A 24,591-nucleotide genomic window follows, 5' to 3' on the forward strand; every position below is an offset into this window, starting at 1 on the left:
ATTTTAATTGCTCTCTGTAGGGTTTTAAAAGCTTCCCAATCCTCTGTCTTACTACAAATTTTTGTGTTGTTGCATGCCGTATCTCTTGTTTTTACATTAGCTTTGACTTCCCTTGTCAGCCACGGTTGTACTATTTTGTCATTTGAATATTTCTTTGTTTTTTTGAATTCACCATTGCTGCTCTGCTGTCATCCCTGGCAGCAGCTCCTTCCAATTTACTTTGGCCAACTCCTCTCTCATACCACTGTAATTTCCTTTACTCCACTGAAATACTGCTACGCTGGACTTTACTTTCTCCCTATCAAATTTCAAGTTACAGCCAATCATATTGTGATCACTGCCTCCTAAAGTTTCTTTTACCTTAAGCTTCCTAATCACCTCCAGTTTAGTATATAACAACCAATCCAGTATAGCTGATCCCCTAGTAGGCTCAACAACAAACTGCTCTAAAAAGCCATCTTGTAGGTATTCAATAAACTCACTCTTAGTGAGAAATTCAAGAAGGAAAAGGAAAAGTATGTGAAGCTTTGGAAGTCAGGATCAAATGAAGTACGTAAGTAGAAAGAAGCCAGAAAGGAATTACGAAAGCTATGAGGGGCCATTAAAATTCCTTGGCAAATAGGATTAAGGTGAATCCGAAGGCATTTTATACATACATCAAGAGTAAAAGGATAACTAGGGAGAGGGTGGGACTACTCAAGAATAAAGAACACTTGTTTGGATGCAGCAAACGTGAGTGAGGGACTTAATGAGTACTTTGCTTCAATACTTACCAAGGAAAAGGATATGGAGGACCAGGGGATCAGTGCTGAGAGTATAAATACATTAGGACACTTAGAGGTGAAGCAGGAGGAAGTGTTGGGCCTTCTAGTGAGTATTAAGGTGGACAGGTCCCTGAAGCCTGATGGGATTTACATCCGGCTATTGAAAGAGGCAAGAGACGAGATTGTTGGGCCCTTGACCAGTTTCTTTTTGTCCTTTCTAGCCACAGGTGAGGTCCTGGAGGACTGGCAAGTGGCTAACTTTGCATCTCTATTTAGGACAGGGAACAAGGGAGAATTCTGGGAACTATAGACCAAAGAGTCTCACGTCAGTTGTAGGGAAATTGCTGGAGAAAATTCTTTGAGATCCAATACAGTATGTGCGTATTTTAAACCCATGTCCTAATTAGAGAAAGCCATCATGGCTTTATGTGTGGCAGGTCGTGCCTTACCAACTTGAGTTTTTTTGACAAGGTGACGAAAGAGATTGATGAGGATTGGGCAGTGGATGTTACTGACATGAATTTTAGTAAGGCATTTGACAAAGTGGAGGCTAATCCAGACGATTAAGACTTATGGGGTACGTGGTGAATTGGCTGCTTGGATTCAGAACTGGCTTGCAAATAAAAGACAGAGGGTAATGGTCGAAGGAACTTATTTGAGCTGGAGGTCTGTAATCAGTGGAGTTCTGCAGGGATCGGTGCTGGGACCTTTGTTGTTTGTAATGTATATAAATGGTATGGATGAAAATGTAGATGGGTGGGTTAGTAAATTTGCAGTTGATACCAAGATTAATGGAGTCGTGGATAGTGTAGAAGACTGGCAAAGAATACAGCACAATGTAGGCCAGTTGCAGATATGGGTGGAGAAATAGCAGATGGAGTTTAGCCCAGATAAATGTGAGGTGTTGCACCTCAGTAGGGCAAGTGCAAGAAGACAGTACACTGTTAAGGACAAGTGTTGCTGAGCAGAGAGATCTTGGCATCCAAGTTCATAGCTCTTTGAAAGTCACTACCCAGGTCAATAAGGTGGTAAAGAGGCTTACAGAATGCTTGCTTTTGTTAGTCAAGGCATTGAGTTCAAAAGTCAGGAGGTTATGTTGCAACTTAAAAAAAAACACCTCTGGTTAGGCCACATCTAGATTACTGCATACAGTTCTGATCGCCCCATTATAGGAAGGATGTTGAGGATTTGGAGAGGATGCATACGAGGATTACCAGGTTGCTGCCTGCTTTAGAGGTCATGTGCTATCATGGAAGGCTGGATAAACTTAGGTTGTTTTCTCTGGATCATCAGAGGCTACGGGGAGATTTGGTAGAGGTTTACAAGATTACGTGAGGCATAGGCAGCATGGACAGAGTGCATCTGTTTCTAGGGCTGAAATGTCTAATATCAGAGGGCATGCATTGAAGGTGAGAGGAGTAGGGTTCAAACGGGAATGTGAGGGGCAAGTGTTTTTTTACTCAGAGTGATGGATGCCTGGACGTACTGCCTAGTATGGTGGTAGAAGCAAATACATTAGAGCCTTTTAAGAGTAGTTTGGATAGGCACATGGATGTAAGGAAGATGGAGGGATATGGACATGGTGTAGGTAGGCAGGATTAGTGTTTGGGTGTTTTTGATTCGTTTAGCTGGTTTGGCACAACATTGCGGGTGAATGGCCTGTCCTTGTGCTGTACTTTCTCATTTTCCTACCAAAATGTAAAACACCCCATTTCTCAAAATTAAAATTGATTTGTTAACTCAGCACCCATTCTATCATATCTATACCTCCCAGAAGTCTATGATGATCCTCCTCAGAGTTCAATACAACAATAGTAGCTATAAACCTGCCATATACATGAGTACAAATCATTCTCAAGCAATGATCCAAATACTGATCTTTGGGGAAGTCCACTACACACTTTCCTCCATTGAAGAACAGTTTACTACTCTTTTCAGTTATATAGAAACTTCCCCCTTCCATGCTGCAGCTATTCATTTCATAGCAAATGTATCAAATACCTTTTGGAAGGCTGTGCAAACCACATCCGATAGATCTCCCCTTTCCGCATTTCATACAACTTCATCAGAAAGCTCTCATCGGTTTAGATACAAAGTAAACAAAATAAAATATATTTTTGGAAGAGGAAGCACTTTTGGATCTGTTGCATCTACAATGGTAGATCATACAGATTGCACAGGGTTTAAGAGTAGAATTAGGACAGTCATTTGCTAAAATGGTTGGTCCTTTAAAGTGCAGTCCTCTTGGTGGGGAAAATCTAGGTACTTTTGTTTAGTGTAAGTATTAGGGGAACCAAGACAAAGAGGGGCTGAATAGCTTACTTTGGTCCTTGTGTTCACATGGTTCTCAAGTGCATACGCCAATTCTTTTGGAATTTTTGGAATCCAGCCGTGACTAATTTCCAGTTATAAAATAAAATACTACTTTGCATTAGTGAATCAGTGAGACATCTGATGAAAATTGAATGAATACTTAATTTTATATTTGATCATCTACCAATTTTTATATTAAGTTGTATTGTGAAATGTAATCAAAAATGAGGTCTGATATTTTGCTAATAGAGTTTCACATTTGCCTTCTGTATTTAGCTGCTACAACTAATTCTACTGCAGCAACTGGAGTCCTCTTGTCAAGAAACAAAATTACTACCACATAATTAATCTAGTGCATTTCAAAACTGATAATTTTGGTCACGAAACAGTGACATGCCCAACAGGTGCAAAACATCTGACAGTGGCATCTTATCAAATACCATTTCATGTTGATGATTATCAATGATCTCTCTGGTCATCAAACTTCTGCTGGAAACTTCCATTACATCCAAGAGGCTCAAGGCAGCAGAAGCAAATAGGGTGTGGGAGAGAGCGAATAGGGAGAATCAGAAGTATCAGTGGTTCCGCAGCAGTGATGGGAAGATGCACCAGGATATTAAGCAGATTCTTAGAAAAAAACCTGATTAGATTTCCATTATGATGTGAAATGACATGAAAGTGGATTTACAGCATTCTTGTCCAGGATGAGGGTTGGGCCAGGAAGTGGGGGGAAATAAATGCAATTTTCAGTTGCATAAAATTGTAAGAAACACATTTATATGACTATAATTTCTAAGCAATTGATCTTTAAACATTTACTTTTTCACTCCCACTCAACATGTATTTTAGTAAAGAAATAAATGTAGGCTTAAAGGTGAACATTAATTTTCCACTATTCTGCTGACTAGCTGTCATACCTCAGGAGTGGGGGCCCTTGATGCTCCTTCACTTGATGCTCCTTCACTGTCTGTAGAGGTGGTTTCACTCTCTGAATCAGAGCCAGAAGAATTGCCAGATTCACTTAGGTTATTTAAGCCACCACTGGAATGTCTTGATAAAAAAATACCACTCTGGGGCAGGAAGGAAGCACTATGGAATAACAAAAAAATAAGTCAGGCAAAAATAATGCATTTCTTCAAATGTTGATTTAGTTTATACAGAATCAAAGGAAATAAAAATCCATATAAAACATTCAAAACACATAACAGCCAGATTCTACACCACTTCAATATTGTGACAACTATGATAATTCACACACCACACGTTGAATTATATGTTAGAAAAATTGCAATGTGCGACACAGTCCTAAATAGTCTTAAACAGTTCTGCTACTTTAATTGACTTATGCTCTGCATGTCCACTCATAAAATCAGAAATTTAATCGGCAGAGGTAAAAATGCAGTAACAAATTGATGGAAATTTGAAATTCAGGCCTATTGACACTGTCAATAACGTGGAGTTGGTGATTCATTGTGAATCATTTACTTAACAAAAAGACTGCTGTAGGTTAGAAATTATGTCACATTTCATATAGAACTAGTTTTAGCTAAGTTAACGACAAGGACGAATAAAAATCTACTGAGATAATGATGGATTCCTCAGGACGTACAGTATGGGAATGAACTCTCATGGCCCAGGTCTTAAATGAATTACTTTGCATCAGTCTTCAATCTTGCAGAAAGTGAGTATGTTGCAGTGAGATGAAGCGGTTCAAATTGCTGAACATAATCAGAAGAAATTCTGCAGATGCTAAAAATCTTGAACAACATAAACAAAATGCTGGAAGAACTCAGCAAGTCAGGCAGGGGAATAAACAGCCGATGTTTTGGCCAAGACCCTTCATCAGAAACTGAAAGGAAAGTGCAGCAGCCAGAATAATGTATTGGGGAGAGGGGAAGGTATACAAACTGGCAGGTGAAAGGCAAAACCAGGTGAGGATGAAATAAGAAATTGGGACCTGATAGGTGGAAGAGGTAAAGGACTAAAAAAGGAGGAATTTAATAGGAGAGGACAGTGGAGCATGGAAGAAAGCGAAGGAAGAGGTGAGGAGAAGGGAAAGAAGGGGAACCAAATGAAGGAAAAAGAGAAAAGAGATTTGGGGGTGTAGTTACAGAATTTAGAGAAATTAATGTTCATGCCATCAAACTGAAGGGTACCTAGACATAATAAGAGACTAGACAATGAGGTAACCCATTGGGGCACCCTTTGAGAGAATGGTAGTGCAGTCTGATGTGACCAGAATGAACACTAAATTTTCCTGAATGCTATTGGTATCATTTTGCTTTGGAAATTGAAGAAAACCTCAGGTTATTCAAGAAGAATGACGCATAGCAAGGCAAATAAGCTCCTCCTTGTTTAACGAAGGACACTTTTGATGGCTTCATTTCTGGTTGATCTGCCACCCTTGTGCATCTCGTTGTCATTCTGGAGATGTGCAGTCCTTTCATCTGCCATGTCTTCATCTCTTCTGTTGTTTATTCTTTGTCTCTGATCTTGGAGACATGCATTTCTCTGTTCCTTTGTCTCCTCATCGCTCCTCCTTCTATGCCAGTTGTTGTCATTTTGGAGACGTTCATGCCTCTCCTCCTCTGTCTCTTCTTCTCTCATCTTTTTTGTCCTGACTCTTTTTTTTTCTTTTTTAATATTTTTATTAATCACTTGCACAGATGAATACAAAATATATTGATATGGAAACGGAAACAAGATTAAAATGCCCCATAACTATGTATAGTAAATTAACCATATATTGAAAAGATATATTTTATTCTAATCTAAAGCAAAATCAAAACCCTAAAAACAAAACAAAAAAAAACTCTTTGATCCTGGAGTTGTGCGGCCCTGGCCTCATCCGATCCTTGTTCTCTCCCTCTCCTTGCCGCTTCCCGACGAAGTTTGGCGTCATCTCTTGACCATAATGTCCCCCTTCTCTTTCCACGCGGCATATTTAGGCTGACCATATTTTTTTACCCTAATGCTGGATAGAAGATATGAAGCAGTAACACCAAAGCCTCCAGGATGCTGATTATTCTTGATCATGTAGTTGGCGCTCTCCTAAATGGATGTGATAGAGTCACTGCTGTCCTTTGACTGCAGCAAAGGGTTTGATGGGCGTCTCAAAGTACGTCATTACAATAAGATTTAATTATCTCTTATTGATGGGTCTCAGTTTGATCTGTCCCAATCCTGCACATGCTGATGGTGGTTAGCAGAATGTGACTGCTCAAAATACAGCTGCCCTGCCCTTTTGCTCCGGTTGGTGTCGCTGCTGTGAGCATTGTTAGTCGCTTCTGAGGCTGGCTGTGCGCATGCATCGTGATGCCGCGTCGTGGTTTCCATCATGACTGACGTCAGCTCTCGGGTGAAAGCTGGGTTGCTAATTTTGGTGAGTGAGCAATTTTATACGAATATACAACCCTGAACTTTGCCTGCATTTTGTAAGTTAGTGCATTTTAAGTCGATTTAGCCAAAAATAGTGCCGCTGTTATGCACCGTTTGCACTAATTGGAGGTCACAAACAGAGCATGAGTGTTTTAGTAGCATATAGATGTTGCTCTTCTCATCTGAGTATGGCCTCATTATGGCAGTAGAGAAGGCCATGAACAGACATGTCAGAATGGGAAGTCAAATTGAAATGGATGGCCACCAGGTGATCCTGGCTTTTGAAGTGGATGGAACAACTAAGTGGTCCCCCAATCTACGTTGGATCTCACCGATGTAGGGGAGGCCATACCAGGAGCACCAGATCCAGTAGATAGCCCTGAAAGACTCACAGATGAAGTGTTACCTCACATAAAGGGACTGTTCGAGGCTCTGAATGGTGGTGAGGTAGGATATGTAGGGACAGGTGTAGCACTTGTCACGCTTGCAGGGATAAGTGTTAGGAGGGAGATCTGTAGGGAGGGATGAGTGGACAACGGAGTCAAGTACAAAGTGATGCCTTTGGAAAGTGGAGAGGGATGGAAGAGAGGGAGAAAGGTGCTAGGTGGCAGGACACCGTTAGAAATGGTGAAAGTTACACAGAAAGATGTTCTAGGTACTAATGCTTGTGGGGTGGGAGGCAAGGACAAGGGGAACCCCATCCCTGTTATGGTGATGAGAGGATTAGATGTGGACAAATGCCTGGGAAATGAAGGGAACGCAGTTGAGAGCACCATTAATGGTGGTGAAAGGGTAATCTTGTTCTTTGAAAAGGGAGGACCTATCAGATGCCAAGGTTCATTCTGAGAACAGATGTGGTGGACACAGAGGAACTGAAAAAAGGGAATAGCAGTTTTTACAAGTGACAGGGTGGGAAGTGCTAAGGTCAAAATAACTGTGATAATCAATTGGTTTGTAAAATATGGCAGTAAATAGTTTGAATCCAGAGACGGAGACAGCGAGATTAAGAAAGCGGAGGTGTCAGAGATTGGCTAAGTAAATTTGAGGCAGGGTTGAAGTTAATAGGCAAAGTTGATGAAATCAATGAGCTCAGCATGGATAGAGGAAGCAGCAGCAATCCAGTTGTCAACGTAGTGTAGAAAAAGTTGGGGAGGGTTTTCGGTGTAGGCTTGGTACATGGACTGTTCTGCGTAACCGCCAAAAAGGAAGGCATAGCTGGGGTCCACATGAGTCCCCATAACTACAGCTTGGGTTTGGAGAAAGTGAGAGGTCGAAAGGGAAATTATTGAGGGTGAGACCCAGTTTTGCCAGAGAAGGAAATAGCTGAGGATGTCTTAGATAGAATTAAGTCACAAAATATATAGGATTGCTGATCCACAAAATACCTATTCGTTAAGAAAAAGGGACAAAGGAGCAGAAGTAGGACATGTAACCATGCAAGCCTATTCTTTAATTCTGTAAGTACATGCTTATGTGTACTAACCTCATCCTTTTATCTTTTGTACAATAAATTAATGACTGATAATGTCAAAAGCTGTCTGGGGAAGGGAGTACCAAACTTCTACCTCCCTTTACATGTAGAGATGTTTCCCATCTTCACAATCAAAAGGCTTGGCTCTAAATTTTAAAACTGTTGCGTAATTCTAGGTGCAAACAGCAGAAACAGTTTCTATCAACCCCTTTAGTTCTCCTTAATATGCTGAAAGAATTATAATCTTAAAATGGTGGTGCAACTGGTTGCAGCGGCTTCTACGGCGTCAACAAAAGGTGCTACCGTTCTACTTAAACGCACACCTAATGATAACGAGGTCCTGCTATATGTTAAGAACTTAAAAGTACTGCAGGTCTACTGCTTGCTGGCAGAGATATTGAAGGTGCTTCTGCCCGAGTCGATGGAGGCTTACAGTCAAATAGCGAGTGGCTATTATGGTTGCTTTTTTTGTGATCACAAGACCTCTTTGGAACATTGTTAATCTGGTACGCCGCAAGTTGCATTCACTAATTTATTAGATGCGAGCAGGGGTGGATGGAGAAGGCCTAGTCCTCGGTCGTAGTGACAACTAGGCCTGAAGCCACAGTGTCGCCTATTTGCAGCTGCCCGGAGTGACGGGACGGAGCCATTAGGCTTCACTGGGGGCAGTGTGGCGCGGTGTCCAGAATGGAGTCGGAGCTGTCCTCCCAGGGTTTCGCAGAAGACAAGCTCTCTTGTTGCCGACTGCAGATATTTTTAGCTGCACTCAATGGACTCCGACCTCAAGCTGCAGGATTGTGTGCATTTCAACTGCCAGACAGGCATCCAAGCCATCGCAGTTGTGGCAACTGAAAATTTAAAATGGACTGGGGGTCTGGACTAATATTATATAGATATATGTATTTGTCTGGTTGTGTTTTTACTACTATTCTATACGTGCTTGTATATGCAAGGACTGGCATCAAAGCCACTGATTCGCCTAGCGGGAGTTGGGCCTCAGGGCAAGGACTGGGCCAGTCGACAGATGATACTGGTGGGCTGGGGTGGGGAGTCTGAACTAACATATAGTGAAGATGAAAACTCAAGAGCAGAGTTCAGCAGACTAATTGAGCTGCAGAAAGCTGTGAAGATCAAAGACGCATTTTGGCTACTAAGGAAATACAGAGGCATGTCCATGGCCAAAGCCCTGGAAACTGCCAAGCAACAGTTAATAGCTCTTGCTACTAGACTACAGAGGTACACTAAGGACGCAGAGGCCAAGCAAATAAATGCACTCTTCTCCAAAGAACCAGGAAAAGTATTCACATAGTTCCAGAGCAACAAAATACCAGTACCTGAACCAACCAAAACAGCAACTGAGGAGTACCAGAAGAGTATACGGGAGAAATAAGCATTACAATGCACGAGTGCCCAATGGCTGAAAGACCTACAAGTAAACATCTGTAATCTCCCAGAGGAAAAACCAGTCACCATCACAGCAGATGTCCAGCAACAGGTAGCAAGTATGAGGAACTGGACATCACCAGGGCCAGACATTATCCACGCCCGCTGGCTGACAAACTAACAGCACTACATACATAGCTGGAAGATCAAGTGAACCAGCTGCTTGAAGCAAGCACCCACCGTGAGTGGCTAACTCAAGGAAGGACAGTACTCATAGTGAAAAATCCTCACAAAGAAGAAACACAATCAAACAACCAGCCTATAACCTGCCTGTCAACAACATGAAAGCTCCTATCAGGCATTATAGCCACCAAGCTGAAGGAACAGGAGTATAAATCCTTGAGCCCTGCTCAGAGGGTGATTGGTAATGGAACCAGAGGACCCAAGTACAAAGCAGTCACATGAGACTCCAAACCAACCCAAGCACAGTTTGGATTGATATCAGAAAGCACATGACTCAATGCCCCACACATGGATCCTGGAATGTCTGTACAAGGTAAACAAGACACTAATGACCTTCATCAATAACTGAATGGGCCATTGGAGGACAATGCTAGGCGTTAACTCAAAGCTAATAGCACAAGTGACCATCAGATGTGGAATGTACCAGGGTGATGCACTATCCTGACTGCTGCCCTGGACATGCTTGAACCCCCTCAGCCAGATCATCTCAAAGAGTGGATATGGGTACAGGTTCAAGAGTGCAGTGGCCATCAGCTGCCTCCTGTACATGGATGACATCAAGCTGCATGCCAGAAATGAAAGAGACATTGACTCACTAACCTATCTGATAAGGTTGTAAAGTTGTACTGGAAAAGTGCAGCCAGATGATAGTGAAAAGAGGCAAATTCATCAAGACCGAAGGAGTTGAGTTATCTGCAGGCCACATACCAGGCGTACAGGATAGTTAGAAATACCTGGGTATCCTGCAGGCACATGGAAGCCATGATGAGGACACAAGGAAGGCAGCAACATCTAAGTTCATCCAAAGAGTGAGACAGATCCTAAAAATCCAGCTGAATGGGAAGAACAAGAGCAGAGCCATAAACACATTCGCCCTACCAGTCATCAGGTACCCAGCTGCAATAGTATGCTGGCCAAGGAACGAACTGAAAGCTGCTGACTTCAAGACCCAGAAATATTAGCAATACATGAAGGATTCCATCCAAAGTCCAACATCAAGCGACTGTACACCCTCTGGAATAAAGGAGGATGGGGACTTGCAAGTGTCAAGACCACAGTCCTGGAAGAAATGTGAAACATCCATGAGTATGTCAGGAAGATGGCCCCTAAGGATGACCTGCTAGGAGAATGCCTAAGACAGCAGGCAGGGGACATGGAAATGGAAGTGGGTGAAGCAGAGCCAGAGGACCAGAGGCCATGGCAGGACAAGCCACTGCACTGGATGCATCATCGCCAGATATCAGAGGTGGCTGACATAAGAAAGCCTTACCAATGGCTGGAAATGGACAGCACAGAGGCACTGCTCGTGACTGCACAAGAGCAATAGAAGCAAGATGCAGACTGTGTAAGGAATCCACTGAAATCATCCAGGACATTGTTACAGGGTGCAAGATGCAGGCAGAACAGCATACACTGAATGGCACAACCAAGTTGCAGGAGTGTATACAGGAACATCTGTGCTGAGTATGGATTGGACACTCCCAAGTCCGAATGGGAAACACCCGAGAAGGTAGTGGAGAACGACAAACTAAGATCCTTTGGGTCTTTCAAGTACAGACTGATAAGCAGGTAACCAGATATAGTAATACTGGACAAGGAACAAATTAATAGATGTGGCAATCCTGAATTACAGTAACATCAGGAAGAAAGAATATACAAAGCTGGAGAGATACCAGGGCTTGATAAAGCGGATAAAGGATGTGGAAGGTTAAAGCTGGAGTAATCCCGGTGGTGATAGGAGCACCTGGAGCTGTGACACCTGGACTGGGAGAGTGGCTCCAACAAATCCCAGGAACAACATCTGAGATCCCAGTCCAGAAGAGCACACTACTAGGAACAGAAAAGATGCTGCGCCGAATCCTTAAGCTTACAGGCCTCTGGTAGAGGACCCGCGATTGAGGGAAAAATACATATACACACCACCCATAAGGAGTGAAAAAAAAAATATATGCATATTCTGTGTTGTTGTATTTTTACTGATATTCTATATAGGTTGGTTGAGTTGTACCATCAAGCTGCGGTGGTGTGGGCGGATGGGGTAGGGGAGGTGGGCCTCAGGGCTTATTACATGATTGTGATCCTGCGTGGGCTTACTGTTTGCGACTGTTGATAATGTGTCTTTGCACATTGACCCCATAGTAATGCTGTCTCGTTTGGCTGTATTCATATACAGTTACATGACAGTTATACTTGAATTGAATTGAAAGAGACGTATGCCTTGTCCTCTACAAATAATATTACAAAATTTATCAACCTCTAGGATGATGGACAAAGCTAATATTCATTGAAAAAGTAACTCGGTTAAGTCCTCTTCAGATTCATGGTATTGGTGTCAGAAGCCAAACCAAGTTGAACTGAAGCTGCATGGCCAAGGTGACTTAATGTAAAACTGAGAATACAAATTTCTATCTGTTGGTGAAACACTAAAAAATATAAATCATATTCAATGTGGATAAAATTGGATCAGATTTCATCATCAAGAAGGAAGGAAAATAATTTTCTAGCTCTATGTCAATTGATTGTTATCACTTGGTTACTGGGAGAATTGGCAGGGGTTGGAGACTATTGATGGCTTGTTCCCGTGAATCTTTTTCAGCATAGTGTGATAATGTGATTCAGGCCTGGAGATCTTTCCTGTCCATCATTATTCTATCATCAAAAAGTTTCCTGCCTTAGTTACTTTGCCCATTTTTATTCCCTGGAGTGAGAGCTTTATAAAATTTATTCCCAACTACTATTTTTTCAAATCTATTCCTATTCAATTAAAATTCATTTTTAATAGGCCCAATTTCAGTCAATTGAACTAGGAATTTTGAAGTACTTCAGTGAATTTTCCTCAAAGCCGGGGGGTGGGGGTTGGAATCATGCCAGGATTGAAGGGCAAAGGCAAGCAACCCAGAGATCTCTTGATTTTTGTGACAAATGGGTGATGCATCTGGGCAGCAATCCAAACAATCTAAAGGCATTTCCCAGATTATGACAGAGCTTCCTGAGAATCATCCATGACCCTCAATATTTTGTAAATTAGATATGAACATAAACGGTATGTGGAAGATAATTACAGAAACAATAGTGACAGGAGAGTGAAAAGATACTGCCAACTCACCACATTATTGACTCAGTGAGTGAGTGAGACTGTTCAGCACTCCTAGCTCTGTTTGGCTTGACCCAGACCTCCACTGTTGTGGGGGTTGAGTCATGGTGGGTGTGCTGGGTGGGGAACACAGTGAAACAGCACACAGAAATGGCCTGTTCCAGTCTGCAGAAGGTGCCTACAGCTCTGCATCAGCCATCTAATCCATCCCACTGGGTTCCCAAACGTTCAGTGATACGTATGGAGTGTCCATAACCCAGTGAGACCCTTTAACTAGTCTCTGGAAAAGCAGGACGAGGGGAGGGAAATCAGCAATAGATCTTCGAATGTTTGTCCAATTGTTCCTCCTAAACTTTGTAAAATTCAATGTTGTGTAGGACACTGATTTACATTTTACAGTAAGGTACAGGCACAAAGGGAAGCTACGAGTGGTAGGTCCTAGGATTTTGTACTAAAGAGTCAAAAGTATTGAACACACAACACAAATATCTGGATGTGAACAGAAAAATTAGGTACCTTTTCGGAACAGAAATAGGCACTGTTTTTTCCGTGACCTGCATGAGAAGAGGGGAAGAACAGGTATGGAGGTGGGGTGGACAGGGGCATGGGTGGTATAGGAGAGAAGAGAAGGTGAAAAGAAAAGTACGTAAATCAGTCTTTTGGTTATGTACAAGAAAAAGAGATCATACCATGCATTCTTTCCAAAGTATTTACATCTCTGGAAAGCAAATCCTTTCTCATATTTGCTAAGTACAGATATTCAACAAAAGGTCAAAAACTAACCTGATCCCCATCACTGTCATCACTACTGCTGATCTGTAGGTCATTTTCAAGCATTCTGAAAATAAATTTGTAAATAAAAGTTAGACAACATCAGAAATTCACATTTGGAAATTTTGCCCACTTTTAGTTACTCACCCAAAATGATTTCCAATTCAAAATTTTTTCATTTTCTTATTAAGTTGAAATGTACATTTACCAGCACCCCAACAAGCCCCACATACTGCGCAATGATTTATAGTCACAGTCATAGTCATACTTTATTGATCCCGGGGGAAATTGGTTTTCATTACAGTTGCACCATACAGTTGCATCAGTGAGCAAACAGTACAAATAGGTATATAAATGAGTATGTGAATTAATGCCACACAATGAGTAAGGTGCAAGTTTAAGCTCTGGTTGGCCTGAAACTTCTGAGATTGGGTTCTTCATTACTTCATAAATTAACTAGTTGTTGACTAGAGTTCTTCAGTTAAAAGAACTGGTTATAGCTTAACATGGCTTAAAGCTACATTTAAGTAACACAACTGAAATAAATTAACATGCCATGTATTTGCTTTGGCAATGTATCAAGGATATAAACTGTGCTAGATCAATACACAATGAGGAGGTATCAGGAGGTATGAGGAGGTTAAGTTGTTCGTTTTCTAAAAAAGTAAAATGCAGAGTGTGGTGAGTGCGTGGAATGGGCTGCCGGAGACAGTGGTGGAGGCAGATACAATAGGGTCTTTTAAGAGACTCCTGGACAGGTATATGGAGCTCAGAAAAATAGAGGGCTATGGGTAACCCCAGGTAACTTCTCAGGTAAGGACATGTTCGGCACAGCTTTGTGGGCTGAAGCGTCTATATTGTGATGTAAGTTTTTCTATGTTTCTCAATTTTTCTAAATTCCATTAAACAATGAAGCTGGCTAAAAAGATGCATTCTTTTAAAAATGATGCATTTATTCTCTAGGAAGAGTATATATCACCTAGTGGTTTTCCCTAGAAATCACCTATTTAAGAAAACCATAGTGAAAATGGTTAAGAAGCGCTTTGAGAAACTCAAAGAATGAGATCACTGATAAAGGAAAGATTATCCTCTTCTGTAATCGCTGATATAATTCCAGCATACGCTTATACGCAGGAGGATTTTCACAAACTTATTTGAAACATGCTAAACATTTTTAGGAATGTGTAACATTAACGAATGTTCCATTCCCAAACAATGAACTCTATGTTACAAAAAAGGGTTTATTTGGTTCGTGTCACATCTTGTGCAACACCCAGAATACACTAAGATTTGTAGACAATTGTTGATTTAGCTATACGAAGTCTGAAAAAGTATTTTCTCACTGCACATGCTAAAAAGCTTTATGCTTGAATGCACGAGATGCAGATGACATGCATTGTTTGCTGCTTTTCTCTGCATGGAACCTCATTCAATCAATTGCATTTAACAAGCAAAAGGGCACTTTACACAGCACAATAACTGAGGACACAAACCTTTCAGAAATAATTGATGTACAATTATCAAAATGTCAGAGCACCATAATAGGCCACAAGATCTAACATGTTTATACCAGCACTTTCCCACATTTTCCTCCTGGATTATTCCCACATCTCCGTAATCTCCAAAACGCAGAATGAGAGCAGGAACTTTAAAGATGCAAGTCTTTGATCGTCAAACTGGAGGGAACTTTATCCAATAAAACAAACGCAAGGCTAAGTGAAGTAGCCTTTAGGGGCAGAAATTGAGACTGGGGGGCAGGGGACGGGGTTTGATGCCTTGGCTTGAGGGGTTTTGGTAAATGGGCACGGGTAAGATCAGGTAAGATTTTATTTTTGCTGTTCATCCCTTGCACTTTATTCAGAGTAGGCAGGATGGCAGTTAGGGCAGTGGAATGCTCCTCTTGCAAGATGTGGGAAGTTGGGGAACCTCATGGTCTCTCTGATGACTGCATCTGTAAGGTGTGTCCCAGTGCAGCTCCTGGCACACTGGATCATGGAATTAGACCTGGAGTCAGATGTACTCAGGACCATCCGGGAGGTTGAGAACCACAGGTGAAGCTTTTAATGAAGGGGTCACACCTAAGGCTTCAGACAGTTTCCTGGTGGTCATCCATCTAAAAGGAACTAGCAATCACTACAGGGCTCCCCTGTGGCCATTCCTCTCAGTAACTAGTATACCCACAGATACTGTTGAGGGGAATGTTCTTTTAGGGATTAGCATAAGTAGTTGGGTCTCTGGTACCACGATTGGCTCTGAGGCTTACAGGGAAATGGTGCAGTCGAGCAGAATCATAGTAATAAGAGGCTCGATGGTGAGCAGGCAGAATAGAATTTTTGATGCTGCAGAAGAGATACCACGATAGTGTTTTACCTCTTGGTTCCAGGGTAAAGGATGTCTCTGAGTGGCTGCAGAAAATTCTTGAGGAGGAGGGTGATTAGCCAGAGGTTTTTGTTACATGTTGTACAAACAACAGAGATAGAACAAGGTACAAGGTTCTGCAAAATGAGTACAGGGAGTTAAGAAGTAAGAAATTAAGTAGGAGGAGCTTGAGGGCAGTGATATCTAGATTATTCACAGTACCATGTGTTAACAAGGTCAGAAATGGAAGGATAAGCCAGATAAATTTGTGGCTCAGAGGGCTTGGATTCAGGTTCTTGGACTCCTGGGATCTTTTCTGGGATACAGGTGATCTGTACAAGAGGGAATGGTTGCACTTGAACCAGAGAGGGACCAATATCCTTGCAGGGGAATCTGCTAGTGCTATAGCAGGATCATTAACACAATAGGGGTTGGGATGCTGAACATGAACAAGTCATGGGAAAAAGCATAAGCCAGTGAGAACAGAGTGAGTGATCAGGACAGCACAGATACAGGTCAAGAAATACACAGTTAAACTGTATTTATTTCAATGCTCGACGTTTAACGGGCAAAGCAAACTCAGAGCATGGATTGGCTCCAAGGACTGAGATGATATAGCCATAACAGAAACATGACTGACAGAATGCAGTACTGGCAACCCAATAATCCAGGATACAGATGTTACAGATATAACGGGGGTACAGGTAAGTGAGGAGGAGGTATAACCTTTTTCTCAACTAGAACCTCGATATCTGTCATCAGCCAAGGTTCCCTAAACTTGCTAATCACCTCAACAGGAACAAGTTGCTCCTGGACACTTAGCATCATAATATTAGAAACTTCACACTTACCATTCATTCTTTTTGCCTCAGACAGGCTTATTCTGTTAAACCCTTCCTAATTCCCTCAGAATGAGCCCTGCCCCAGTTTAACACCTGTCCTATTCTTTTCTATCTTAAAACTAATAAAATTAGGGTCACTAGAGCCAAAGTGCATCCTGACCACTACTTTGGTTACTTACTCTGCATCTCCAAGAGGAGATCCAGTATAGCATCGTCCAGACCAAGGCGCTCTATATACCTACTCAGTAGAGTTTCCTGGATACATTTCACAAATTCCATCCCATCCAGGCCCTTAACACTATAGGTGGCTCAGTCAATACCATGGAAATTAAAATCTCCCACAAATACAGCCCTCTTATTCTTACAACTTTGAGCAATCTCGACATACCTGGTGTCCCACTTACTAATGTGGGGAAAATAGTACAGCACCTTTAGAAACTAGAAAATTTGTATTTTCTAAGTTCTAGCCATATGGCATCATGGGCAATCCCCCAAGAATGTTAGCTCTATGTATTGCTGCCAGAAGCGTTTAAAGTAAAATAGTATCAAGTAGTGGATAGTTATATGGAGGGGCAGGGCTTAGAGAGAGATAGGTGAATGTAGGAAACTGGAACTAACTGGGTGGGCAGCATAAAGGGAATGTACTTTTTGAGCAGGGAGCCCTGTATCTGTACTGTATTGCTTTATGACTCGAAATACCTTTCACCCTTTATGGAAAATGCTCTGGGCAACATTGTGTCAGGAAGTGCTCATTCCTGTTTTAAGAAATGTTCTCTAATTTCCTACTGTCGCTGTCCTTGGAGGAATCCCCTGAATCTCCCCATTGGTAAGGGGATGACGAATAAATGCAAATAATGTGACTGACAGAAGAGTGACTCGCTGAAGCAAGCGGAGCAATCAAGATGCTGCCACTGGCCTTGGTGCTGCAGAACTTGGGTCACAAGGGGAAAGTTTTCCCTTCTGATTACAAACGAGTAACAAATCCAAGAAAGTACATGGAATCAGGTGACAATGGAATTAGGTTTAGTTATGATAACCTGTGGACACAGCTATGCAGATATTCTCAGTAACATTGGGCAAAGTGTAGGAGGCTGCAACGTGGTATTTACGAGCTGGCATCAATCTCTTTAAGGGGGAAGGGGACTCTGAGCTTTAGATGACAATTGTTTCCAAAACTGAACAACCAATGCAGTAAGATAAGCCCTTCAAGGAAGGTTCTGAAACAAAATAAACTTGTTGGTTGTAATATGCACTTAATTATACAGATGACCCAAGGGAAGAATTTTTTCATGGATAATTTGATACTACCTTTACCTTAAACCAAAGCACTGACAAATTTATTGATTCCAATGCTGTGTGGTGCATCATTCTAATTATCCTCTGGGGTGATCACCTAATTTGAGTACAAAATACACATGGCTGCCTGAAGACTTCAATTGCTATATATATCTGGAGTCTAATTTACACAGTTTATTGCTAAATCCCAGATGAATGCTTATTCCCTTATGCCAAGTAGGATCTCATCATTATAGAAGAATGTAAGTTAATCATTAGGCAGCCTCATGCAGTCAAAGTCAGAGCAACTGGTATTAGATATCAACTGACTGATTACTGCTCAATACAGGTTAATTTATCCAGAGTTAATTGTTTCACATGCTGTAATATAATTTAACATCTGCTTCATTCGGATCATCTCCACCTTTCACTTTATAGCAACAGAATATTGGTTTCACAAGACATTTATATTATTTCAGTTTGTTATTCTCCTTCCTCTTCTTACGGTGCTACATCCCATTTTGGGATTTTTGTTTCAATGAACAGAACTAATTGTAGTAGTATATAGCAGAAAAGGACAGAACTCACCCATTGCTGCACACACCAACTTCTTTATAATTACATTATTACTCAAACTACTTACTCAGTTGCTTTGTGCTTGCAAATTGCTGCATTTCTAATGCATAGAGTTGTGCCCAATTCATTTTGTAAGTTACTACTGCTGCTACTCTGTAGGTCTGAGTTTTGATATAAAAAAAACTCATCACCAACTTCCACTTGCCACCTTATCAGCTACCCCAATCCCGAGAAATGTTCACAACCACCACATTTGGAAATTAGAAACAGAATCAGGTTTATTATCACCAGCATGTGACGTGAAATTTGTTAACTTAGCAGCAGCAGTTCAATGCAATACATAATAGAGAGAGAAAAAAAATGAAAATAATAATTACAGTGTATGTATATTGAATAGATTTTAAAAAGTGCAAAAACAGAAATACTGTATATTTTAAAAAGTGAGGTAGTGTCCAAGGGTTCAATGTCCATTTAGGAATCGGATGGTGGAGGGGAAGAAGCTGTTCCTGAATTGCTGAGTGTGTGCCTTCAGGCTTCTGTACCTCCTACCTGATGGTAACAGTGAGAAAAGGGCATGTCCTGGGTGCTGAAGGTCCTTAATAATGGAAGCTACCTGTCTGAGACACCAATCGCTGAAGATGTACTTTGTAGGCTAGTACCCAAGATGGAGCTGACTAGATTTAGAACCTCTGCAGCTTCTTTCGGTCCGGTGCAGTAGCCTCTCCATACCAGACAGACATGCAGCCTGTCAGAATGCTCTCCACAGTTCATCTAAAGAAGTTTTTGAGTGTATTTGTTGACATGCCAAATCTCTTCAAACTCCTAATGAAGTATAGCCGCCGTTTTGCCTTCTTTATAACTACATCGATATGTTGGGGCCAGGTCAGATCCTCAGAGATATTGACACCGAGGAACTTGAAGCTGCTCACTCTCTCCACTTCTGATCCCTCTATGAGGATTGGTATATGTTCCTTCATCTTACCCTTCCTGAAGTCCACAATCAGCTCTTTTGTCTTTCTGACATGGAGTGCCAGGTTGTTGCTGCAATACCACTCCACTAGTTGGCATATCTCACTCCTGTACGCCTTCTCGTCACCACCTGAGATTCTACCAACAATGGTTGTATCATCAGCAAATTTATTGATGGTATTTGAGCTATGCCTAGCCACACAATCACATGTATATAGACAGTAGAGCAGTGGGCTAAGCACACCTCTGAGGTGGGCCAGTGTTGATTGTCAGCGAGGAGGATATGTTATCACCAATCCGCACAGACTGTGGTCTTCCGATTAGGAAGTCCAGGATCCAGATGTAGAGGGAGGGACAAAGGCTCAGGTTCTGCAACTTCTCAATCAGGATTGTGAGAATGTGGTACTAAATGCTGAGCTACAGTCGATGAACAGCATCCTGACATAAGTGTTTGTGCTGTCCAGGTGGTCTAAAGAAGTGTGGGAGAGCCATTGAGATTGCATCTGCCATTGACCTATTGTGGCAATAGGCAAATTGCAATGGGTCCAAGTCCTTGCTGAGGCAGGAATTCAGTCTAGTCAGGACCAACCTCTCAAAGCATTTCATCACTGTCGATGTGAGTGCTACCAGGTGATAGTCATTATGGCAGCTCACATTATTCTTCTTGGGCACTGGTATAATTGTTGCCTTTTTGAAGCAAGTGGGAGCAAGCAACTGGGCAACTAGTTTTTTGGCCTATGTCTTTAATCTGCCTTCTCTTGTTTCTGAACTGATGGTTGTTAGTCCTTTCGAATCACCCTTCTAAATGACAGAAATTGGTACACTGTTTGCTCTGATTTTAGCTCTGGGATGGCTCACATAGACTTGGCTTTGGAGGAAAGAAGAATATAAAAGCATACTTGTTATTGTGTTAGTGAAATGGAAGGAGAATATTCATTGTGGAAAAACCTGAGAGGCAAATAAGTTAAAAAAAAAATCAATCCTCGAAGAACACTGGATACTGCTAAAATTCTCAAAATTAAAAACTTCCAACAAGTCAGCCAACATCATTGCTTTTGTCAAAGTATGGGGAGAGGAGGGAAGGGGAGAGATCTATTATTGTTTTCCAGGCCTTAGTAGCTGCTACAGAAGAGGAATGATACCCAAACTACATTTAGCCATCAATACTGTGAGTAGCAGCATATCAACTGTACAAAAATCCCAGCCATTTTAAGGATGAGTAATTCCACTGACCCAGTCCATTGCAGATAAATTTGGGGCTTGCACAAGAAATATAATAATATCATCATCATGTGCCGTGCCCAGTTTGAGCTTTGACTGCCATGGCCCACACACTCCTGTTTTGGGTCAAGTGGATCAATTCATTGGCATTCATTTATAATTATGTACATAATTCCAAACTGTAAAAATGTCACAGCTACAATATGAAGAAGAGGTACTCACAGTTTTTCTGATTGTGATTTTTTTGGTGGAATCTCACACTTATCTGCAAAAGAAAATACATATGAACACGAAAGACTGAAATACAAGTTTCATGGAGTTATATTTATTTCAAAAACTCAAAACTAAAGCGGCAGACTTTTGTTGTTCAGTTGTTAAGTCGTCCAACTCTTTGTGACTTCACGGATTCCTGCACACCAACCCCTCTTGTTGGAAACAGCCTCTCAAAGATCCCCCAAGGTCATATGCATTGTCTGAGTAATATTATCTATCCATCGTAGCCTCTGTCATCCTCTCCTTCTGTTTCACCTAACATAAGAGTTTTCTCTAAAAAATCCTGTCTTCTCATGATGTGGCCTAAGTACTTGAGCTTTTGTCTCATAGTCAAGCCTCCTAGTGAGCAGTCTGACAATTTTGCACTTGATTTGGAACCAACTGATTGAGTATTCAGTGGCAAAGACTTCAGCAAACAACCCAGTGGATAGTCAACACTGATGCAGAGTGATTTAAAGAAGATAATGCCGTCTTTATAGTCGAAGTCAGGAACAGAACAAAAATTTCATTCCTGTTTGGCACTGTAATCTAGAAGTAGAAAACCAAGCTCCCACAGAAACAAAGACTGAAATCGAAGTCATCACAAACCCATCCATTCATTAACTGCTATTGAAACATCTTTTCGTTCGACCTCCAACCTTATTTCACTTCATTAAAGTTTCTGTAATTTGCAATTTCGAGATAGTAATATGCAAGTATGCAGGTTACAGAATATGAAAGTTCACATCTGGTAACAGACCCACAATGTGGGCATTTTTTAAACCTTAGTTTTACTTGATTTTAGGCCCACAAAATGAACTGCCTAAATAAAAAGAGCAAAATATCTTGCAAATGGCCAGAAGGGAAGCAAAAAAACATTTTTAAAATATTTTCCAAATGCTGCTCTATGTTGCTTTCATGTTCTTTTCTCCCTTTGCTTATGGATGTGTATTTTGTACTTTCCAAAAAAGACCGAGTTGAATTAAATTGGTTTAAAAAATGAGAATGTTAAAAGAAATCCAAAACTTTTCCATGTATTTCAGTCATATGTGGATGTCGTATCTCAATTGCTTTAACTACCCCAATTTCCTTTCAGAAATCAGTGTCCTACTAGTATCTCACATCAAAGTTGCTGGTGAACACAGGTCTGGCAGCATCAATAATAATATAACCTGCTGTGTTTACCAGCAACTTTGATGTGTGTTGCTTGAAATTCCAGCATCTGCAGAACTCCTCGTGTTTGCATCCTACTAGTATCTTTTACTTTGTGGCCTGTATTCCCAAAGGAGGTTACACAAAACTTATGAACTGCTGCTAATTTCTACAAGTCCTCATGAAACTGAGTGCATTACTATGTACTGAGAGTTAGTTTGGTGTATAAGAATTGAATAGCAGTAGTAGTAGTAGTTCTTAACAGGTGCAATATCAACTTCTAGAAATCTTCCACTATTCAAACGATCTGCATGCTGGGCGGAGATCACCCTATTGTGCAACTACAAAGACTGACCACATCCATTGTCCTCCTTCAATATCCTAACAACCTGTGATCATATTCTGATATGCAGGGAAAAGCTGAAGCACAGTTTTATATGAAAACTGTGATAAGAAATAGGTAGAAACTCTGTTCTTTCTCCATTTGACAAAAACAAAATCATAAGTGTATAAAATGAAATGAAGTTTGATCTATGTATCAGGGAATGGATAAATACTGAGGAACACTTTGATGCTGCAACTATTCTTTGCTTCTATACCTGCATGACATTTAAAAAAAACACAAACCGCATATTTGCTGTTTCCTGGGGCTGAAATGAAATGAATGCTGTTAAGAGATTGTGAAAATGTTACAAAGTAATTATGGAAATCTATATCTTTCAGTATGGGTTAAGCGGTCAGGTGCTATTAGTAAATGTTAGTAATCTCTTAAACAGAATCATTACTCTACCCACTCAATCATTAAATGGAATTTTACTGAAGTGCAAATAGTTTTACTGCTACTAGCTGGTTTCCATTGTAAATGCAAGTTTTTTTTCCAATTGTAACAAGCTTTTTAAATTGGATTAATACTGCACTACATTTTGGCTCAATAAAGTGGTTGCTCCAATTAGCCAATTTCACAAAAATAGTTTAAATTTGTATAAAAGTGATAAACTACCATTTAACTGAGTAACAAATTTAAATGAAATACAGAACAAATTAGAACACTATCAATACCAATATAGTACTATAAAACTGTATTAGTTCCTAATAGTTATCAACAGAGGAATTCATCCAGTGTACACTGCCATGTTCTTTGATTGAATGATGAATAAAATCAGTGCAGACACGTAGTGCAGGTAATAGACTACTTTCATCGATTGCATCCTCTAAATCTGCATTTTCATTGTAATATTCAAGATGAGTGTTGATACTTTCAAATTCTTCATAGTTCCTGATTTGCTGAAGTAGTGAACTCGTTTCATTTTCACTCCCGGCCTGTTCTGGCATCTCTAATCCTGAACGCTTTAAACCACAGTGAGCAAAACAGTTCAGAATTGCCTTGCCACTATCAGCGACAATAAAAACAAACACAAGCACACACACAACTGACACTATTTAAAAACAATTCTAAATTGCTTTGCTCAGTGTTCTGACAATTCTGAACTGTTTTGCTCACTGTATAGTGTCTAACAGTGCACGTGATTAATGCTAGGTAGAAACTCTTTGGCAACAGCCTCCAGTCCCAATTAAGTGACATAGTGTCCCAAATAAACAAAGGGAATCTTGGCTGTTTTCTCAAATTGTTTTTGTTCTTTAAGAGTTGTCCCAAATAAGCGGCTGCCCAGATTAACCGATGACCAATTAACCAGAATCCACTGTATAAAATAACTGAATTCATCTGCAGTTACAAGACAGTGTATATACAACACAGTGTGCCACAGTATCGTAGAGGTCAGAGGAGCACAATTAGAGCTGGGGAGGGGGTCAGAGTTCAGAGTTCAATTCCAACACCATTTGTAAGGAGTTTGTACGTTCTCCCCATGAATATGTGGGTTTCCTCCAGGTGCTCTGGTTTCCTCCCACAGTGCAAAGACGTACTGGTTAGTAGGTTAATTGCTCACTGTAAATTGCCCTGCAATTAAGACTAAGGTTAAATCAGTGGGTTGCTGGTGGCACGGTTTGAAGGGCTGTAAGGACCTATTCCGTGCTGTACCTCTAAATCAGGGGTTCTCAACCTGGGATCCATGGACCCCTTGATTAAGGGTATTGGTTCATAGCATATAAAAGATTGGGAACCCATGCGCTAAATAAATAAATTATAAATAAAGATAAATCAGATTTAAGTGATCACTCACTGTGTTCTACAAAGCCAGAAGGGACAGGGGTGTCCTATAAAATGCAAAGGAAATAAGATTTAGTGCAATTTAATTCATCAGAAATTACTAAGTAGTTCAAATATTTTCTCAGCTGAGCATACATTTTTCTCCTAAAGCGATCCAAATAAAATTTATGATTACAACTGAATTCATAGTGATAAACACAATTTCTGTACAAAACAATCACATATGTTTTCACATACCTTGTTTTGGAAAGGAAATTTTGATGGTTCTGTTGTATGAGGTGTTTGGATGGCAGTGAGAGGTGGCGGCCACGAATGTGTCATTTCCTATCAAAATACCCAAAAATGTTCAGAGGTTATTTCCA

General features: G+C 40.8%; 1 protein-coding gene across 1 annotated transcript in view; it reads right to left on the bottom strand.

Moving 5' to 3' along the window:
* LOC140195190 (AF4/FMR2 family member 1-like) overlaps positions 1-24,591 on the bottom strand; it is a 160,423-nt gene that overhangs the window by 33,803 nt on the left and 102,029 nt on the right. The window contains exons 5-10 of the mRNA XM_072253108.1: positions 24,467-24,553; positions 24,243-24,276; positions 20,881-20,923; positions 13,430-13,484; positions 13,163-13,200; positions 3,995-4,166 (exon numbers count right to left, since the gene is read on the bottom strand). Of these exons, the coding sequence (XP_072109209.1) occupies positions 3,995-4,166; positions 13,163-13,200; positions 13,430-13,484; positions 20,881-20,923; positions 24,243-24,276; positions 24,467-24,553 (429 nt within the window). The remainder of the gene's footprint in view (positions 1-3,994; positions 4,167-13,162; positions 13,201-13,429; positions 13,485-20,880; positions 20,924-24,242; positions 24,277-24,466; positions 24,554-24,591) is intronic.

Source organism: Mobula birostris, chromosome 3 (assembly GCF_030028105.1).
Source record: "Mobula birostris isolate sMobBir1 chromosome 3, sMobBir1.hap1, whole genome shotgun sequence".
NCBI classification, from domain to species: domain Eukaryota; kingdom Metazoa; phylum Chordata; class Chondrichthyes; order Myliobatiformes; family Myliobatidae; genus Mobula; species Mobula birostris.